At 48.7% G+C, this 20,783-nt stretch overlaps 1 protein-coding gene across 2 annotated transcripts in view; it reads left to right on the forward strand.

Annotated features, from left to right (window-relative positions):
- Positions 1-2,303, forward strand: part of KPNA1 (karyopherin subunit alpha 1) — a 34,253-nt gene extending 31,950 nt beyond the window's left edge. For both annotated transcript variants that reach the window (XM_044284126.1, XM_044284127.1), the window contains exon 14: positions 940-2,303. In XM_044284126.1, coding sequence (XP_044140061.1) covers positions 940-1,127 — 188 coding nt within the window. In that variant the 3' untranslated portion in view covers positions 1,128-2,303. The remainder of the gene's footprint in view (positions 1-939) is intronic.
- The last annotated feature ends 18,480 nt before the right edge of the window (positions 2,304-20,783 follow it).

Below are 20,783 nucleotides of genomic sequence, written 5' to 3' on the forward strand. Positions count from 1 at the left end.
CCATGGTCTCTGAGAAGGTCCAGTAGAGGACGTAAGGCAGACCGTTGTGACGGGAAAGGTCTTGCAGCATTCTGATGGATGTCCCTTCATGAGACAGGGGAGATGGTTGTCGAGCTTTGTTCAGGATTTGCTCGTTGAGTGCGTAGAAATGTATTCTGCATATGACATCTCCAAGTCTAGCGTCGTCTGGATTAGGAGGCCTAAGGGCACGATGGGCCCTATCCATCTCTATGGGAGTGTCTGGCGGGCGGTTCAAGATGTTGAATATTTCCATAGTCATGGGCAGTAAATCGGCCATTGCTACTGACTCTGGGAGACCTCTGATCCGTATATTGTTGTGGCGACTGCGGTTTTCTCTGTCTGGGATGCTCAACCTGCGTCCCTCCAGCTGTTGCAAAACTACAACTCCCAGGCCTCAGGCAGCGATTCAGTAGGCCGCGGGGTATGAGCGCCAGCGCCATCTTGAAGCGCATGGCGTGGTCATTCAAAGCCGGGTCCGGGAGAGTGGATTGCCGGGCGAAGAAGTGAGGGAGATCTCCTTGGGAGGGTGCCAGGGGAGCCGATGGTCGGGTCTACCCTTTTTGATCGTTTTGCCCATCAGGAGTGGTGAGTGTAAGGGGAAAATCGCCAGAGATGCAGCGGAGCTCCTACAGAGCACGTCCTCGCTCTCTCATAGCTGACCATGCCCCCCGCTGTGGGTTTTTGTTATTTGTAGAGTACCTTGTGTTAACACTACAGTGCCGCCTACTGTGTGCATACACCCAGCTAGCATGGGGCAAGATTTTTTTCTGCCTGAGAGATCTTTGGCTCAGAGAAGAGCAGCAGCTGCATTTTGAGTTCAGCTCTGGGTGTAATTACTGATTGGTGAAGCAGAGGATATTTCTAGATGGAACTTCATGGTATCGCTCTGACCTCTCTGTGTCTTTCTTCCCTGTCCAGGCCTAGACAAGATTGAGTTCCTGCAGAGCCACGAGAACCAGGAGATCTACCAGAAGGCGTTCGATCTGATTGAGCATTACTTTGGCACGGAGGATGAAGACAGCAGTATTGCCCCCCAAGTAGATCTCAGCCAGCAGCAGTACATCTTCCAGCAGCGGGAAGCTCCAGTGGAGAGATTCCAGCTGTAACCAGACCCGCAGCATGCCACAGAGCTAGATGTCCATCCTCCTCCTCCTCCTCCATCTGTCTGCGCGTGCGCAGCCTTCTCTTCCCCCTCTTTCCGCTCCTTAAACCTTTCTTTGTTTTCTTCCATCAGTATTTTCTTTTTTGGTTTCTGCTCTTCTCCCCCCTTGACTTCTCCTCCTCACTGTGCGCTCTCTTCTCGTTTCCTCTTTGACATTTGGCGCTGTCAGCGGAGCCGGGACCCCAAGCCTCTGCCTACGCCACCACAGAATGGCGTCGCCCATCCGAATGCTTTAACATATCTCCATTTCACCTCCGACTTCAACTGCAAGAACACAGTGACAAAAAGACCCGACCAACCGCATACACCCGACAGGACAAAGAATGGCCTGGACCCAGGAGACCGGTGCTGGGACATGGGCCCTCCCGATACGAGCTGCCGGCCCTGAACGTAAGAGAGGGACGAGCTAGAGACTTACTACATGAGGCGTAACTTCTGCACCGAGAGCTGGGATCGGCATCTCTCTCCCTGGAGCGGGTGCTTCAGCTCTCGCCATGATCTTCAGGCTGCCTTCATTTTATTTTACTTATTATTTTGCTACTTTAAACATTTTTGTGTCTCTTCCCTCGGACCCCATGAGACTGTGGACGGCTGCTGTCCTTACTTCCTCCCCAGAGACACGACGGACTTTGAAATTCTTTTTGTGGAGACTTTTCTAGTGACTCTTTAAATTAAAAAACATGAAAAAAAAGGACAAAAAAAAAAAGTTCCCCGTCCCCTTTAAATGGACCTCCTCCAAAAACACACACAAAACAAATGTGATGGGACTGAATCTTTTGCCGCGCGCCACGGAGGCTGTTCCTGAGGGAGGTCTTCACGGGCCAAGCGGCCTCCTGCCCTTCATCTGTCTGGTTTACAAGAGAAGCCGCTGTAGGTTAGAGTATATATATATTTTTATTTTACGTTGATGCAGCAAATTTTTCTTTGCTGTGTAAATTATTGCATTATTTTAATGTAAACATTGTTTATTGTTCCCGAGGCCATTTTACAGGTCACAGGGCGGTGACACTATAGAGACCTATATAGAGCATTTCCCTGACCGGACGCTCCGCACGTCCTCACGGGTCTGGTGCATTTTCTGGAATTGCCACAATGATTAAACCATGCTCATTTCTCTCCAGACGGTGATTCGTATCTGTGTAGAGCGAGGCCAGGAAGCGCGGAGCGCGCGCACGCATACACGCCGATTGCTGCATGATCGCTGAACCTAGACTTGGGCTTGACTCGTGGGCGTGCGACACGAAGATTGCAAATGTCAGTTCTGATTGCGGGTCGCAGGAGGACAGCAGGTTTGGTTTCTGCGGTGTCCTGTTGTGCAATCTTGTGTCGCGTGACCACAAGTCGCTCTGTAGCCCCAGTCCACATCTGTGTGGGTCTTCTGCTGGAGTTACAGCCAGAGCTGCATTCACAGTTGAGCAGGAGTAGAAGTGCAGCCTGGGAGCTGACACTGAGTGAGATAAAGCAAATATGGCTGCTAGTAACATCTGCACGTCCGAGGAGGCTCTTCTGTCGCTGTGGCGTCGGTCACTGCGCCTCTGTCGCTCACTGGCCGTCCTGCAGGATGTCGCATCTCCATTTGGTCGGGGAACTGTTGTCATCACATGCAGCCAATCATCGGACACAGAGGAAGCGATGACCCAGGCGGCTGATCTTTACAATCACCCCCCCCCCCCCTCCTTCTGCAGGCCAGTAGCGTCTGCCGCATTAGGCCATCTTCAGGTGAGTCTCCGTGAAACGCACTTTGCTGCGTTATAATGCCTTTTATAATGCTGTGCCCGACATTGGCTGTAATGAACTGTACTGATGGCAGTATGTGAGTGCAGTTCATTACAGCTGATGGCAGTATGTGAGTGCAGTTCATTACAGCTGATGGCAGTATGCGAGTGCAGTTCATTACAGCTGATGGCAGTATGCGAGTGCAGTTCATTACAGCTGATGGCAGTATGCGAGTGCAGTTCATTACAGCTGATGGCAGTATGCGAGTGCAGTTCATTACAGCTGATGGCAGTATGCGAGTACAGTTCATTACAGCTGATGGCAGTATGCGAGTGCAGTTCATTACAGCTGATGGCAGTATGCGAGTGCAGTTCATTACAGCTGATGGCAGTATGCGAGTGCAGTTCATTACAGCTGATGGCAGTATGCGAGTGCAGTTCATTACAGCTGATGGCAGTATGCGAGTGCAGTTCATTACAGCTGATGGCAGTATGCGAGTGCAGTTCATTACAGCTGATGGCAGTATGCGAGTACAGTTCATTACAGCTGATGGCAGTATGCGAGTACAGTTCATTACAGCTGATGGCAGTATGCGAGTACAGTTCATTACAGCTGATGGCAGTATGCGAGTACAGTTCATTACAGCTGATGGCAGTATGCGAGTGCAGTTCATTACAGCTGATGGCAGTATGCGAGTACAGTTCATTACAGCTGATGGCAGTATGCGAGTGCAGTTCATTACAGCTGATGGCAGTATGCGAGTGCAGTTCATTACAGCTGATGGCAGTATGCGAGTACAGTTCATTACAGCTGATGGCAGTATGCGAGTACAGTTCATTACAGCTGATGGCAGTATGCGAGTACAGTTCATTACAGCTGATGGCAGTATGCGAGTGCAGTTCATTACAGCTGATGGCAGTATGCGAGTGCAGTTCATTACAGCTGATGGCAGTATGCGAGTACAGTTCATTACAGCTGATGGCAGTATGCGAGTGCAGTTCATTACAGCTGATGGCAGTATGCGAGTGCAGTTCATTACAGCTGATGGCAGTATGCGAGTACAGTTCATTACAGCTGATGGCAGTATGCGAGTGCAGTTCATTACAGCTGATGGCAGTATGCGAGTACAGTTCATTACAGCTGATGGCAGTATGCGAGTGCAGTTCATTACAGCTGATGGCAGTATGCGAGTGCAGTTCATTACAGCTGATGGCAGTATGCGAGTGCAGTTCATTACAGCTGATGGCGGGCAGGGACACACAGGATTATATATCATCACTATGCCGTCAGGTCCCATCAGGGGAGCAGTGTTCAGGCCAGGATAGCGCTTCCACATGGAGCATGCTTATCTGATACTGACCTTATGGAGATCCTCTGCTGTCATACACTGTGGGGGGTCCCCTGCAGCTTACATTGATTGTGGGGATCCCACCAGAGAGACGACAACTGCAATATTTTAGTAATTTCTTAAAGGGAGTCTGCGGCGTCATTTTCACCTTGCCCCACAGAAGACTGCCCCGGACCTGGGTGCACTTTATTACTAAGATCAACTTTTTACACCGGTCTTGGTTTACCCCCTGCGCTTCGGAAAAATGTGTCTAATTTACGACAAGGAGTGGGCCTCATCCTAAATTAGATGCACCTGTGGCAGTTCTTGTGCCTGGCAGAGGAGCGCTGCTAAGGTTTAAAATGGGCCACTTTACAGCTATTTTCCTAATAGAAATGTACGATTTTAAATAAATAAAAATAATGGTGTTTTATATAAATAAATAAAAAAAGGCTTAATTGGTATCGCCGCGTCCGTAATGACTGGCTCCATGAAAATATCCCATGCTCTACCCAATCAGGTAAAAGCCATAAAAAAAATTAAAAATTATGCCAAAACAGATCAAAATGGTAGCAATAAAAACAAGCCCCCACACAAGACAATCGCCAGAAAAATTAAAAAAATATGGTTCTAAGAAAATGACAACACCAAAAACATGATTTTTATTTATTTATTTATTTTTCTAAAAATGTTCTTATTATGTAAAACATAAAAAAATAAATAAATAGACCAATTTGGTATAGTTGCATCCGTAATGACTGGATCTATAAAAATATCATATAATCTACCCCATCAAGTCAACGGTCTAAAATAAAAATATAGAAAAATGACACCAGCTTTCTTTTTTTTTTTTACTTCACCTCCAAAAAATGAGATAAAAAAAAGCTATCAGAAAGCCAAATGTACCCCAAAATGTGCAAATAAAAACTACAGCTGGTCCTGCAAAAAATAAGCCCTCACGCAGCTCAGTCAACAAAAAAAATAAAAAAGTTATCGCTCTTAAAAACCATGTCAGAAAATCCCTGGCGTGTCCCCAAATAACCGTTTACAACCACAATTAGGGAGCAAATTGTTGGGGGATATTCTCCTGTTATCCATTGTGAAAAAGAAAGTTTTATTGTAAAAAAAAATAAAAAAATAATTAATTTTTCATTTTAAATTCATTATAAATTCTATGAAACGCCTGTTGGGTCAAGTGCTCACTACACCCCTTAAAAATTCCTTGGGTGGTGTAGTTTCCAAAATGTGGTCATTATTCGGAGATTTCCACTGTGGGGGTACCTCAGGGTCTCTTCTAATGCAACATGGCTCCTAAAGACCTCTGCCCTGCAAAAACCATGCGGCGCTCCTTGCCTTCTGCGCCCTGCCGTGTGCCCATACAGCAGTTTACGACCACATATGGGGTGTTTTTGCAAACTGCAGAATCGGGGTAATAAATATTGAGGTTTGTTTTGTTGTTGACCCTTAATGTGTTATAGGAAAAAACTGATTAAAATGGAAAACCTGTAAAAAAAAAAGTAACATTTTGAAATTACCCAATTTTTGCTTTTGATTCCTGTGGAATACTTAAATGGTTAACAGCATTTGGCCTCACGCACACGACCGTTGTTTCATTCCCTGTCCGTTACGTTTTTCGTGATTTTCTGCGGACCAATTGAGTCAGTCAAAAAAATATAACCTGTCCTATTTTTTTTCACGGAAAACGGTTCGCAGACCCATTCAAGTCAATGGGTCAGTGAAAAAACACGGAGGCACACAAGATTGTCATCCGCCTCCGTTTTTTTTCCTATCATTTGCATGGCAAACTTGACTTAGACTTTTTTTTTTTACTTTCCTTCATGTCTGGTGATCCTCCAAAAAACAAAAAAAAAGGAAGACACACAAAAACGGATCACGGAACAACTGAACCCCATTTTGCGGAACGGAACACAACAACGGTCGTGTGCATGAGGCCTTTCTAAAGCCAGTTTTGAATAATTTGAGGGGTTTCTATTATGTGAGCTTCTCCAAAGTGACTTCAGAACTGAACTGGTTCTTCAAGAAAATTTTGTAAAACAACTTTAAAATTTCAAAAATTGCTTCTAAAATTCATAACCTTCTAACAACCTAAAAAAAAATATATATTACGTTACCAAAATGATGCAGATATAAAGTAGTCATATGGGGGATGTTAAAGCGGTTATCCAATTTCTGAAACAGCCGCCCCCATGGGCCGGGCCCCTCACAGGTAATATAGTCACTCCGCTCCTGGTCCCTGCACTGCCGCTGCTTCTCCCTGTACACGGATGCCGGGGGCGGCAGCATTGATGCTAGGGAGGCTCGTCTCTTTCCCCGCCTGCCATTGGCTGCTCCCCCTGTGTACAGGGAGAATCAGCAGTAGCAGGGAGCGGAGTAAGTATATTACCTGTGAGGGGTCCGGCACATGGGGGGGCCGTTTCAGAAATTGGATAACCCCTTTAATAAGTGTTTAATGAGGTCTTAAAAGCAGAGAGATTCAAATTTAGAAAACTGTGAATTTTTAAAAATTTTCTGTAACTTTGGGATTTATGCCAATTCGCTCATCGCTAGCTATAATATAAAATTGGAAGGAGAATCCCCATTAGACCCTGTTCACACTTGTCATTATCTCCCAGTTCTGGCTGCTGCAGTCTACTGGTCAGATGCTACTGGCTCCCCAGCTTCTGTGAAACTACACCTCCCAGCATGCCCTCACTATGTCACTCATCCCCTGTGCGGTCTGATCGTGCCGTCACGTGTTCCTCTACCCATCACGATAACCTGCAGCTGGATAAGGGGTCAGGAGAACAGGACTGCCGGTTGTAACCAGGGAGACACATAGGTCTGACCAGGAGCTGCGAACATAAAACGAGAATTGATATTTAACCCCTTAACACATAATACCGTACATGTACGCCATTATGCTCTGGGAATTGTATGGAGCGGGCTGCTGCGGAGAGCCCACTCCATATACCGGCTGTATCATATTAGCAGGCACCCGGCCCCAATGGTCATCCCGGCATTTAACCCCTCAGATGCTGTGTTTCAAAGTGATTGTGGCATCTGTGAGGTTAGGCAGAGGGATGCGGCTCCATCTGCTTTCCGATCAAAGACCCCTAGTGAAATCGTGGGGCTCCGATCAGTAACCATGAGAACCCGGGCTGGTCATAGTAATCTGCCTGCTAAGCTGTGCACGTGTCAGAATCCCATTCATCCTAATAGATCTATATTATGGTGTATGGGACCAAAAGATCCCAGGCTCTACTCCCCTGAGGGGGCTAAAAGTTATTGTGTAAAAAGTAAAAAAAAAAAAAAATGAAATCACCCCCTTTCCCAATTTTACACACACAAAATATAAACAATAAAAAAATAAACATATTCGATATTACTGTGTCTGAACTATTAATATTTTCAACATTTCCTGAGCGATAAACACCATAACGGAAGAAAAATGAAAAACATGCGATTTGCCATTTTTAGTCACCTTGTCCACCCAAAAAATTTAAGTGATCAAAAAGTCGCACATATGTAGCAATAAAAACGACAGTTCATCCTGCAGACAACAAGCCTCATACAGCTCTGTGGGCGAAATATAAAAACGTTATGGCTGTCAGAAAATGGCTATATAAGAAAATTGAATTTTATTTAAAGTTTTTTTTTAAATTAATAAAATAAAAACTATACAAGTTTGTTTTTGTTTTTTTTTCAATTTTACCCGACAGAATTTTTTCCCAATTATTAATAAAAGACGTGGTAAATTAAATGGTTTTATTAAAAAATGCAACTTGTCCTGCAAAAAATGAGCCTTCATCCGGCTGTGTAAACGGAAAACAAAACAAGTTGTTGCTATTAGAACGTGGGGAGGAAAAATCCAAAATTCAAATGAGCCGGTCCTTAAAGTGGTTTTCCGAGACTTAAATCCTCTGGATTAGGTCCTCAGTATCTGATTGGTGGGGGTCTGACACCTGAGCCCCCCACGATCAGCTGTTTGAGAAGTCACCGGTGCTTCCAGTAGTGCAGCGGCCTCGCAGACCACCCTAGGCGGGCGACGTCACTTTCATTGGTCACATGGTCTAAGTACAGCGTGTGGTGCGGGGATCAAACTACAACTCCCAGAATCCTCCTTTTACTTCTATAGGAGTAAAAAAAAAAAACAGCCAAGCAAGTGTGCATGTTGGGAGTTGTAGTTTCACAGCAGCTGGAGTGCCAAAGGGTGCTGACCACTGGTCTAGTGACTGGGGCTGAGTGCAATACCACACACGGCCACTATACAATGTATGGCGCAGTGTTTGAGCACGGAGAAGCCCGCGGTGTTCACAGGAGCTCCGATGCCATCTCCCGGGTGTCGGACCCCCACCGATAAGATGCTGATCATGACCTGTCCTGAGGAGAGGTCACCAGTATGAAACTCTCAGAAAACCATTTTAAGGGGTTAAGACAATGTGAAATTTGCATCATTTTGTACCGTACCCCCTGGACGCTCAGCAGTGAGGGGTCACGTCGCCCCACCACCGGCGGTAATAGGGCTTTTCTTGTGTTTGTCGCTGATCGTCGTTATAAACTGGAAACTTTTGAAGCCGAGTCAACTTTTTGCTTTTCTAATTGAAGATAAAACCTTTTACTGAGAGAATCTTGGCACAAAACGTGTTTCTAGCGGGAATCTGAGCGAGCGGAAGCCTGCTGTCACCAGCGAGTGCCACATACCTGTAGGGTTGCACCGGGTATTGAAGTATCAGTACCCAATCGATACTTTTAGACCCGGATCGATACAATACCGGGTCTTAATATTTAACGATTCTAGGCTGCGCAGCTGAGTATCAGAGAGCATGGCACGTGCCGCTCTCAGCGCGCGCCATGTTCTCTTCACTAGCACAGTGGAGAAGGAATCCCTCCCTCCCCACTGTGACGTGGCTGCTGCTGCCACCAATGGAGAGGTAGCTCTGAAACAGCCCCCCCCCATGCGCCGGACCCCTCACAGGTAATATAGGGGAGGGACTGTGGCCACTGCGCCACCAATGAATGTAAAACACATTAATTCAAGTATTATTGTATAGTAAGTATTGTTATTGAGGCCACGTCTGTGCCTCGTATAATCCAGGATTATAAATTATAACCATTGGTGGCGCAGTTCAGACGTGGACATTTCTGGTTGCAACTCTGTAATTCGGTCTCTTTATTTTGCATTGATCCTGACATCATGTCTTATACTCCAGTCACATCCAGAGCTGCAGTCACAAGTCACTGGCTGCCTCTTTGAACCTGTCAGTGACAAGACCCAGCCTTACTATAGTTCCTGCACTGCAGCGATGCATCGGTGGAGATGTTTTTGTCTTCATTACATGAAACCACTTTCCGTATCCCACAATGCACCACAGCAGAGCGCGCTCAGTCCTGACCCGGCCGCCACTGGTGACACTTCATACACTATTCACAAAAAGTTCGGGATATTTGCCTTTGGGGTGAAATTTATAGAAAGCGCAAAAAGTTCCGTAAGTTAAGTAGAAGCAGCGATGGTGATCTCCTCCTCTCACAATTTACTGACACAGAAGCCGACCCCAGTGCTGGGTACACCGCCACAAAATGTCAGTGTCTCAGGAACTTGTCCTGTGGCCTTGAGCATCAATTCCAGCCTGACTACAATGTCTCCTGCTGTTCACAAGGCGACTTACTGTCCGCTGAGGCATGGCATCCTAGTCTTCTTGAAGGGCGGCCCTCAGGTCATTGAGGTTCTGAGGTACAGAGTTACGAGCCTCTACACGGTGCCTCAGCTGATCCTAGAGGTTTTCAATGGGATTCAGGTCTGGAGAAAGTGGAGGCCGCTCCATGTGAGGTCCCCAGTCTCCAGCAGCCTTTCCCTAATGATGGGACCTCGATGACCTGGTGCATTGTCCTCCATGAAGATGACATTAGGCCTGTGTTGTTCAGGCCTCATGCACACAACTGTATGTATTTTGCGATCCGCAAAAAATATGGATGACGTCCGTGTGCATTCCGTATTTTGCGGAACGGAACAGCTGGCCCCTAATAGAACAGTCCTATCCTTGTCCGTAATGCAGACAATAATAGGACGTGTTACGGAGTACCTTCCATTTTTTTTTGGGGACCCATTGAAATGAATGGTTCTGTATACGTAAAAAACACGTAACGGACACGGAAGGAAACTACGTTTGTGTGCATGAGCCCTCATTAAGAGGCGCAATAACTGGATTACTGATGTTCTTCAGGTGGTCTGGGCTGTCACTGGACCATTCACAGTATTGGACAGTTCTGTATGGACCAGACACACCGGCCCACACTGACGCCACCACAGGCTCGTCTGGTGACCACAGTGGCTGATGCAGAGCGCTCTCCTTGACGTCTCCAACATCGTTGGCCATCATTTCTACTCAGCGTGAATCAACTTTCACCAGCCCACTGGTCCCTCGTCCAGCGTAGATGCTCCCTGGCCCATGCAGGACGATGACGCCTGTGCCTGGTGGTGTGGTCAGGAATAGGGATGAGCGGACCCGTGGATGTTCGGGTTCGCTAGGTTCGGACGAACTTCGGGTCAAAGTTCGGGTTCCTGGGGACCTGAACTAGGGAGCACTAAAATGGCTGTAAAATAGACATAGTAAGGGCTAGAGGGCTGCAAATGGAAGCAAAATGGGGTAAGAGCAGGACAATTGCCCTGCAAACAAATGTGAATATGGAAATGACTTCAAATTTAGGAAGACTCCAAAACATTGGGAAAGAAATGAGAATGCAAAGAGAAAGTGCGCTGCAGTATAACACTGGCTGGGTGAGGCCAGTATAAATGTCTATCCTGCACAAGGTACGGACAAGTTCTGTGGGATCCATGCCTGGTTCATTTTAATGAACGTGAGCTTGTCCACATTGGCTGTAGACAGGCGGCTGCGCTGGTCTGTGATGACGCCCCCTGCCGTGCTGAATACACGTTCAGATAATACACCGGCTGCAGGGCGGCCAGCACCTTCAAGGCATATAGGGAAAGCTCTGGCCACGTGCCCAAATTGGAGACCCAGAAGTTGAAGGGGGCAGACCCGTCATTCAGTACGTGTAGGCGTGTGCACACATACTGCTCCACCATGTCGGTGAAATGCTGCCTCCTGCTAAGACGTTCCATGTCAGCTGGTGGTGCTGGTTGTTGTGCTGACAAAGCTTTTCCACATGTTGGCCATGCTAACCCTGCCTTCTGAGCTGCTGGCCGTGCCCTAGCTGCGTTGGCGACCTCTTCCTCTGCCTTCACCTTGTGCTTCCACTGTGCCCCCGCTGTCAGGTGGGAATGCCACCAGTATCTTCCTAGCACCCTCCAGTGACGGAATTAAGGACGGCACAATCCTTGTATAGGGGATCCAGCAGCGTGGCCACCCAGTAATCGGCACCAGTTAAAATGTGGGCAACTCGGCGGTCATTGCTCAGGCACTGCAGCATGTAATCGCTCATGTGTGCCAGGCTGCCCAGAGGCAACAACAAGCTGTCCTCTGTATCCCCTCAGCCACACTCCATCATCCTCCTCCTCCTGCAGAACTGTGCCCAGGCTGGACAGTTGTGTACTTGGCTTCTGTTGGTGCAGGAACCCACCCTCCGAGCCACTTGTGAATGACTGGCCTGATAACCGTGGAAATGATCCCTCTTCCTCCTCCTCCTGCTGTGCCACATCCTCTTCCATCATCGACTGAAGCGTTTTTTCAAGGAGACATAGAAGTGGGATAGTAACGCTGATAACGGCGTCATCGCCACTGGCCATGTTGGTGGAGTACTCGAAACAGCGCGACAGGGCACACAGGTCTCGCATGGAGGCCCAGTCATTGGTGGTGAACTGGTGCTGTTCCGTAGTGCGACTGACCCGTGCGTGCTGCAGCTGAAACTCCACTATGGCCTGCTGCTGCTCGCACAGTCTGTCCAGCATGTGCAAGGTGGAGTTCCACCTGGTGGGCACGTCGCATATGAGGCGGTGAGCGGGAAGGCCGAAGTTACGCTGCAGCGCGAGAACGACGAAAGCGCGCACAAACGGCCTGCACTTTCTGCAGCAGCTCTGACATGTCAGGGTAATTTTTAAGGAACCTCTGCACCACCAAATTCAGCACATGCGCCAGGCAAGCGATGTGCGCCCATTATCGCACACCACCAGGCCGGGCTTGAGGCTCAGCGGCACCAACCACTCGTCGGTCTGTTGTTCACGGCCCGTCCACAGCTCCTGCGCGGTGTGGGGTTTGTCCCCCAAACAGAAGTTTCAAAACTGCCTGCTGTTGTTTACCCCTGGCTGTGCTGAAGTTGGTGGTGAAGGTGTTACGCTGACCGGATGAGGAAGCGGAGTAGGAGGAGGAATCTACAGGAGCCAAACTGAAGCGCCCTGCAATCCTTGGTGGTGGAAGGACATGCGCCAAACTGCTCTCCGCCTCAGGCCCAGCCGCCACTGCATTTACCCAGTGTGCTGTTAGGGAGATATAGCGTCCCTGGCCGTGCTTACTGGTCCACGTATCCGTAGTCAGGTGCACCTTGCCTCAGATGGCGTTGCGCAGTACACACCTGATTTTGTCCTGCACTTGGTTGTGCGGGGCAGGAATGGTTCGCCTGGAAAATTTGTGGCAGCCGGAAACCACATACCGTGGGACAGCCACCGCCATAAGGCTTTTAAAAGTCTCTGTCTCCACCAGATGGAATGACAGCATTTCAAAGGCCAGTAATTTAGAAATGCTGGCATTCAGGGCCAGGGATCGCGGGTGGGTAGGGGGGTACTTCCTCTTCCTCTCCAGTGTTTGGGAGATGGAGAGCTGAACGCTTCCGTGGGACATTGTGGAGATGCTTGGTGACCCAGGTGTTGGTGTTGCTGGCAGATCCTCTGTTTGCGGGGTGGCAGGTGGCACTGTCACTCCAGAGGTGGATGAAGAGGCCGAGACTGCAGCAGAAGAGGAGGCAGGAGGATCCAGAGACCTTTCTTGGTTTTTGAGGCGTGTACTCCACTGCAGCTCGTGCTTTGCATGCAGGTGCCTGGTCATGCAGGTTGTGCTCAGGTTGAGAACGTTTATGCCTCGCTTCAGGCTCTGATTGCACAGCGTGCAAACCATTTGTGTCTTGTCGTCAGTGCAGTTTCTAGGTAAAATTTCTCTCAGGGCGAGTGTCAAAAAAACTCTCCCCCCCCTCACAACTGCTCGATGAAATAAGTGTCTCCCTATTGTAAAAAATGTGGAACCACATTGCCCGGACGGTCGCAGTGACGCACCCAGTGACCCACTGTCCCATAGACTCAGGCTCTCACTCACAGCAGGCTTCTTTCTCAGCACTGCTCCGGGCGGGCGGTAACAGGCAGGCAGTGCGGGCGGCGGTGCTCACCTCACTCACTGTACGTCACACAGTGCGTGAGGTACAGTGAGTGAGCGCCGCCGCCCGCACTGCCTGCCTGTGGGGGGACATTATTTTTAATAAGGATCACTATGGACATTATTTAGAATGGAGGCTGCTGTGGATGTCATTATAACTGTATAATGTCTGATAGGCCTAGTCCTGAGTTATATTACCCTGCCCTGTATAATAATGTACCCCGATACCCCTTAGTTATATTACTCCAGCGGGGTAATATAACTAAGGGGTATCAGGGATGGGTACATTATTATACAGGGCATGGGCAGGGTAATATAACTCAGGACTAGGCCTATCAGACATTATACAGTTATAATGAGTAATGACACCCACAGCAGCCTCCATTCTAAATAATGTCCATAGTGATCCTTATTAAACTTAATGTCCCCCACAGTGACAGTGGCCCCCATTTTCATGTCTCCCACAGTGGCCCCCCCATTGTAATTAATTCCCCCCATTGTAATTAATTCCCCCCATTGTAATTAATTCCCCCCCATTGTAATTAATGCCCCCCCCATTGTAATTAATGCCCCCCCAGACCATCACTCGCCTCACAGCAGGCATCAGCACTGCTCAGGGGCTCAGGGCGGGCGGTAACAGGCAGGCAGTGCGGCGCTCACTCACTCACTGTATGTCACGCGCCTGCGCTGCCTAGTGGGAGGATCAGGCGCGTGACGTCAGTAAGTCTGACCAGGGCCAGTGCAAGGATTTTTGCCGCCCTAGGCAAGATAAAAATTGACGCGCCCCCCCCCCCCCCCCCCTTATCAGATCCGGAATTGCGGACCCGGATCCGCAATTCCGATCCTGAAAAAAAATAATACATGTCCTATTCTTGTCCCCAATAGCGGACAAGAATAGGCATATTCTCTTAGTGCCGGCAATGTGCGGTCCGCAAAATGTAGTATTAATAACTAAACAATTAAATAATACACATATTGCATTGTCTACTTACCACCAGGACAATTAGATGATCTGGTCTCTGGCTGCAGTCTGGCTCTTGGTCTGGCTCTGCAGACTCCCTTGTCACTCTCTTCTCCCCCCCTCCCTTGTCACTCTCTTCTCCCCCCCCTCCCTTGTCACTCTCTTCTCCCCCCCTCCCTTGTCACTCTCTTCTCCCCCCCCTCCCTTGTCACTCTCTTCTCCCCCCCTCCCTTGTCACTCTCTTCTCCCCCCCTCCCTTGTCACTCTCTTCTCCCCCCCCTCCCTTGTCACTCTCTTCTCCCCCCCTCCCTTGTCACTCTCTTCTCCCCCCCTCCCTTGTCACTCTCTTCTCCCCCCCTCCCTTGTCACTCTCTTCTCCCCCCCCTCCCTTGTCACTCTCTTCTCCCCCCCTCCCTTGTCACTCTCTTCTCCCCCCCTCCCTTGTCACTCTCTTCTCCCCCCCCTCCCTTGTCACTCTCTTCTCCCCCCCTCCCTTGTCACTCTCTTCTCCCCCCCCCTCCCTTGTCACTCTCTTCTCCCCCCCCCTTGTCACTCTCTTCTCCCCCCCCCTCCCTTGTCACTCTCCTTCTCCCCCCCCCTTGTCACTCTCTTCTCCCCCCCCTCCCTTGTCACTCTCTTCTCCCCCCCCTCCCTTGTCACTCTCTTCTTCCCCCCCTCCCGTGTCCATCTCTTCTTCCATCCCCCCCCTCCCTTGTCACTCTCTTCTCCCCCCCTCCCTTGTCACTCCTCGTTCTCCCCCCCCCTCCCTTGTCACTCTCTTCTCCCCCCCCCTCCCCTTGTCACTCTCTTCTCCCCCCCTCCCTTGTCACTCTCTTCTCCCCCCCTCCCTTGTCCACCTCTCTTCTCCCCACCCCCTTCGTCACTCTCTTCTCCCCCCCCCCACCTCCCTTGTCACTCTCTTCTCCCCCCCCCCTCCCTTGTCACTCTCTTCTCCCCCACCCCCCTTGTCACTCTCTTCTCCCCCCACAGCCCCTTGTCACTCTCTTCTCCCCCACCCCCTTGTCACTCTCTTCTCCCCCACCCCCTTGTCACTCTCTTCTCCCCCACCCCCTTGTCACTCTCTTCTCCCCCACCCCCCTTGTCACTCTCTTCTCCCCCACCCCCTTGTCACTCTCTTCTCCCCCACCCCCCTTGTCACTCTCTTCTCCCCCACCCCCCTTGTCACTCTCTTCTCCCCCACCCCCCTTGTCACTCTCTTCTCCCCCACCCCCCTTGTCACTCTCATTCTACTCCCCCCACCCCCCTTGTCACTCTCATTCTACACCCCCTACCCCCTTGTCACTCTCATTCTACACCCCCTACCCCCTTGTCACTCTCATTCTACACCCCCTACCCCCTTGTCACTCTCATTCTACACCCCCTACCCCCTTGTCACTCTCATTCTTCTCCCCCTTGTCAATGTCACCTCTAATGTAGCGTGGCCGAGCTCTGTTCGCTCCGCGGTACAGGAGCTTTTGTTTCCTGTACCTGGCTGACAGGAAGTGCTCACTTAGTGTGCACTTCCTTTCAGTCCGGCCGGGTACAGGAAACAAATGCTCCTGTACCCCGGGCCGGACCGAACAGAGCTCGGCCACGCTACATTAACAACTCAGCAGTCTGCAGCGCAGGCAGGCTGCGCAGCACTGAGCCGGCCGCTCAGGAGGCGCAGCATGAGGGGCGCCGCCGGCCGGCCGCCCGAACCTTTACCGTCCTACATAACCAAATTTTTATTTATTTTTTTACCTCAACGGGCGCCCCCTGCTTCTGACAGCGCCCCGGGCGGCCGCCCGTCCCGCCCGCCCCTAGAAACGGCCCTGCTTGTCGTCAACACATTGTCTGAAGAACTGCCACGCCAGGGAACTCCTTGGAGCTGGCTTTGGTCGGCTCGGTCCCTTGCTGCGGTGGGCAGTAGCAGGCGTACTGGCTAGGGGATGTCCACTCTGCTTTTGCACCCTGCTCCCTCTTCTGCTGTGCGGCTGGCTCTGTGTGACCACCACCTCTTCCTCCGAACTGCACACGTCACTCGCATGACCTTGATTCCATGTGGGGTCTAGGACCTCATCATCCTCCACATCATCTTCCACCCACTCTTCACCCCTGCCCTCCTTGCCAGTCTGCAAACGGCAGAAAGCCACAGCAGTTGGCACCTGTGTTTCGTCATCATCATTAGACATTAGAGATGTGCTGCGGTGGTCCTCCCATGTCCACACCCTGAAACATAAGTGGTTGGGCATCAGTGCACTCAATCTTTTTCACTTCTGGGGCAGGGATAGGTGGATGGCCCTCAGAAACCCCGCCTGCAGAGTCATCAAAAAGCAGAAGAGACTGCTGCATGACTTGGATCTCAGACTGCTTGGCTGATTTGCAAGGGGGTGAGGTGAAAGAAAGATGCCCATGGGCTGCAGGTGCCAACTCTGCGGTTTCAGCAGGGGACCGTGTGGAAGACAATATGAAGGAACTGGAGGCACTGTCAGCCATCCAATCTACTACCGCCTCTACTTGTTCTGGCCTCACCATTCGTACACCGGTATTCGGGCCTACAAAATGACGCTGAACGTTCCGTCACCTACGTACACCTGAGAAAGGTGTTTCATTGTTGTAACCCCAGCCGAGTACAGAACGCCTTCCAGAATCTGGACACAAACCGAGTCCCAGAATCCGAGGCCACGTCAGAGGGAATGCGATGAAGTTTCACAATGTTGTGAACAAACACTTGCGCAAGTGTTTTAGCATTAGGTAGGCCAGGCAATGCTATAAAGCTGCGCCATTTTATTAAAACGATCAACTACCACCAGTATAACTGTCTTTCCTGATGAATTAGGCAGATCCGTGATAAAATCCATAGACAAGTGAGTCCATGGTCTGGGCAACTGAAGTAGAGATCCAGAAGGTCCGGTATGTGTCACCTTAGTGCATGCACAGATACTACAGGCTGACAGATAGTCCTCAAAACACTTACGCAACCCCGGCCACCAGAATGTACAAGAGATGTGGTCGGCAGTGGATCTACTCCCAGGGTGTTCCATAAGAACCGTACAATGATGTTCCTCAAACACCTTGTTACGCAATTTTGATGGAACAAACAATTTCCCAGAGGGGAAAGACTCCGGTGCGTCTTCCTGAGCCTCTAACACCTTCACTTCTAGGTCAGGGTATAGAGCGGATATCACCACCCCCTCCGACAGTATCGGACTCGGATTTTCAAAATCACCACCTCCAGGAAAACTAAGTGACAAGGCATCTGCCTTGACATTCTTAACCCCAGGACGATAAGTGACAATGAAATGTAATCTGGTGGAAAAACAACGACCATCTGGCCAGCCTTGGGTTCAGCCGTTTAGCCAACTCCAGGTAAGCCAGATTTTTCTCATCTGTGAACACCGTGATCGGATGAAAAGGGGCTTCTAACCAATGATGCCATTCCTCAAAAGCCAACTTAGTGGACAGCAACTCTGTTACCCACTTCGTAATTTCTCTCTGCGGAAGAGAGTTTTTTTTAGAGAAAAATGCACATAGGCGCCATTTACCAGGTGACGGGCCCTGCGATAAAACTGCTCTTACCCCCACCTCGGACACGTTAACCTCCACAATGAAAGGCTGTGACACATCCGGCTGCACCACTATAGGGGCAGAAGCGAAACACGCCTTAACCGCAGAAAAGTGCTTGCAACTCCGAATAAGACCACACTGAGACATCCGTCCCTTTCTTAGTCGTGTGAAGTTAAGGGTTTCACCACTGTCAAAAACTTCTGAATAAATATTCGGTAATAGTTGGTGAACTCCAAAAACCGCATAAGAGCCTTCAGATTTTTGGGTCTATCCCAAGTTCAATACAGCATAGACTTTCTCTGGATCCATTCGAAAACCTGAAGATGACAGCAGGTAGCCCAAAAACTGCACTCGTGTACAGCAAAAACACACTTTACATTTTGCGTACAATTTATTGTCCTTTAGGATCTGTAACACCTGTCTAACGTGATCCTGATGTGTCTCCGCGTCTGGAGAATAAATTAGTATGTCATCCAAATACACAACAACAACAAACCTCCCCACAAGGTGATGAAAAATGTCATTCACAAAATGTTGGAATACCGAGATAGAGGTGGTGTAGAAAGGAAAAAAAGGGGAGAACCCTTCACACCCGTTAAAAAGAAAAAGAAAACACGTAATAGACGCCAAATCCCTTAGTCACTAAACGTGATGAGAATTCGAATCTGTTGTTAGTTATATATATAAAAAATAAGTATAAATTAAAAGACCTTCACCTAGGTCTGATAAAAGAGCCAAAGGTTTGACTATCAACACAACCTTGTATTGGTGATGTCGACAGATGATGATTATAAAATAAGAATAGTAAAATCAAATGCACTCACTTCACGGGGGGGGGGGGGGGGGGCAGTCACCAGGATCAATTCAGAAACCCCTGGGACTACTTTTCCCCCCGGCCAGGATCACATGCAGAAATGTAAATAATTGAACAACGCCTACACATGTGGCTTCTGGTCAATTATTTTAATGGTACGTGGCTCATTGCGTTTCGAGGGTCTAAAGCCCTCTTCTCTCCCGCCAAGCTCCTCATCATTGGTCAACCCAAAAGGCATGACCAGGTTCTCAAAGTGCCCCTCAGGAGTATTAAAGGCCGTCTTCCATTCATCCCCTTCCTTGATCCTAACCAGATTATATGCCCCCCTTAAGTCCAACTTGGAGAACACCTTGGCACCAACAGTCTGGTTAAACAAATCAGGAATCAAAGGAAGAGGGTAAGGATCACGGACAGTAATCCGATTGAGTTCACGGAAATCCAGACATGGCCTAAGAGTTCCATCTTTTTTTTTTTTTGCAAAAAAGAACCCTGCAGCCACTGTAGATTTGGAAGGTCTTATATGTCCTTTGGCCAAATTCTTGGTAATATACTCTCTCATGGCCAGTCTTTCAGGTCCAGAAAGGTTATACAATCTAGATTTTGACAATTTAGCTCCAGGAATAAGATTAATAGGACAATCATATTCCCGATGCAGAGATAAATCCTGGCATCCACTCTCAGAAAACACGTTGGCAAAATCAGATATAAAAGAGGGTAATGTCTTAGTAGTTAAAACAGAAAAAGATGTATTCAGACAATTTTCTTTTTTAATCACAAAGTTTTTATTGATTATCTCCAAAAAGTAAAGTTACAATATCACATACAGGGCGTAATAGCACTAAAACAGTAGTTATTCAATAGCCAGATTATTATCAGTTATCGTTTAAGTAATAATACAAGCGTCAATTACACCGCAGCCAGGGGTTCATTGAAGGAGTGAGATTTCAAGGAAAATAATAAATAAAACAAAGTAAAGAAACACAAAAATATAAATGACAATGAACATAGAACAGAAATAACAGTCTGAACACAAGGCTATCAGGTGTCTTACTAACCGGAATCGCAGCTCGAAACCGACACTGACCACAAGAGGGCCTATGATCTATGGGTACTCTGGGACAATCTTCGGGAATTTGTTAACACACATACCACTGACTGGAAATCCAAACTGACCATGCAGGCTGGAATTTTTTTAGGGACATAGTGCCAGTATGAGACATTTTTTCGTGCATACAGGTGGAATTTACTAGAGGGGTATTAGGGTCCTTCCAATGCTTGGTGATCGTTAATTTGGCTGCCATAAGTATATGAGCCAATACAGTCCTACAGCTGCTATCTATGGTGTCTATTCCGATGAATAGAAGTGCCAGTTCGGGCGATAGAGGGGGGAGTGTAGGCATAAGGGTGGCCAGTAGGTGCTGCACACCACTCCATAGAGGGGAAACCTTGGGGCAAGACAAGATAAGATATGGAGGAGGAACCCCCTGTGTCCACATAATCTGCAGCAGTCCGGAGTGGCAGAGGGAAACATCAGGTTTAGTCTATTCGGGGTAAAATACCATCTTAGGCTAGTTTTAAAAATGGCCTCTTGGTGTGTCACACATCTAAAAGAAGAGGTGGCTATTCTGAAGGCTGCATGCCATTGCTCTTTAGAAAACGTTCGATCATGGTCTTTTTCCCATGCTTTCATAGGGGGCGGTTTTGTCCACTCATTTCCCCGATTCAGAAGATCATAAAAGAGAGAGATACCTCCCCTTTTCGGGAACCTATCATGCAAGAATCTCCTAACTATCAGCGGGAACTGTAGGGACTTGCCCTCCCTCCCCTTCAGAAAAGATCTGATTTGTAGGAATTTGTAGAAATCCACGTGGGGAATGTGATATTTATCATGTATATGGGAAAAGGATAGAAGATCC

This window comes from Bufo gargarizans, chromosome 3 (genome assembly GCF_014858855.1).
Source record: "Bufo gargarizans isolate SCDJY-AF-19 chromosome 3, ASM1485885v1, whole genome shotgun sequence".
NCBI classification, from domain to species: domain Eukaryota; kingdom Metazoa; phylum Chordata; class Amphibia; order Anura; family Bufonidae; genus Bufo; species Bufo gargarizans.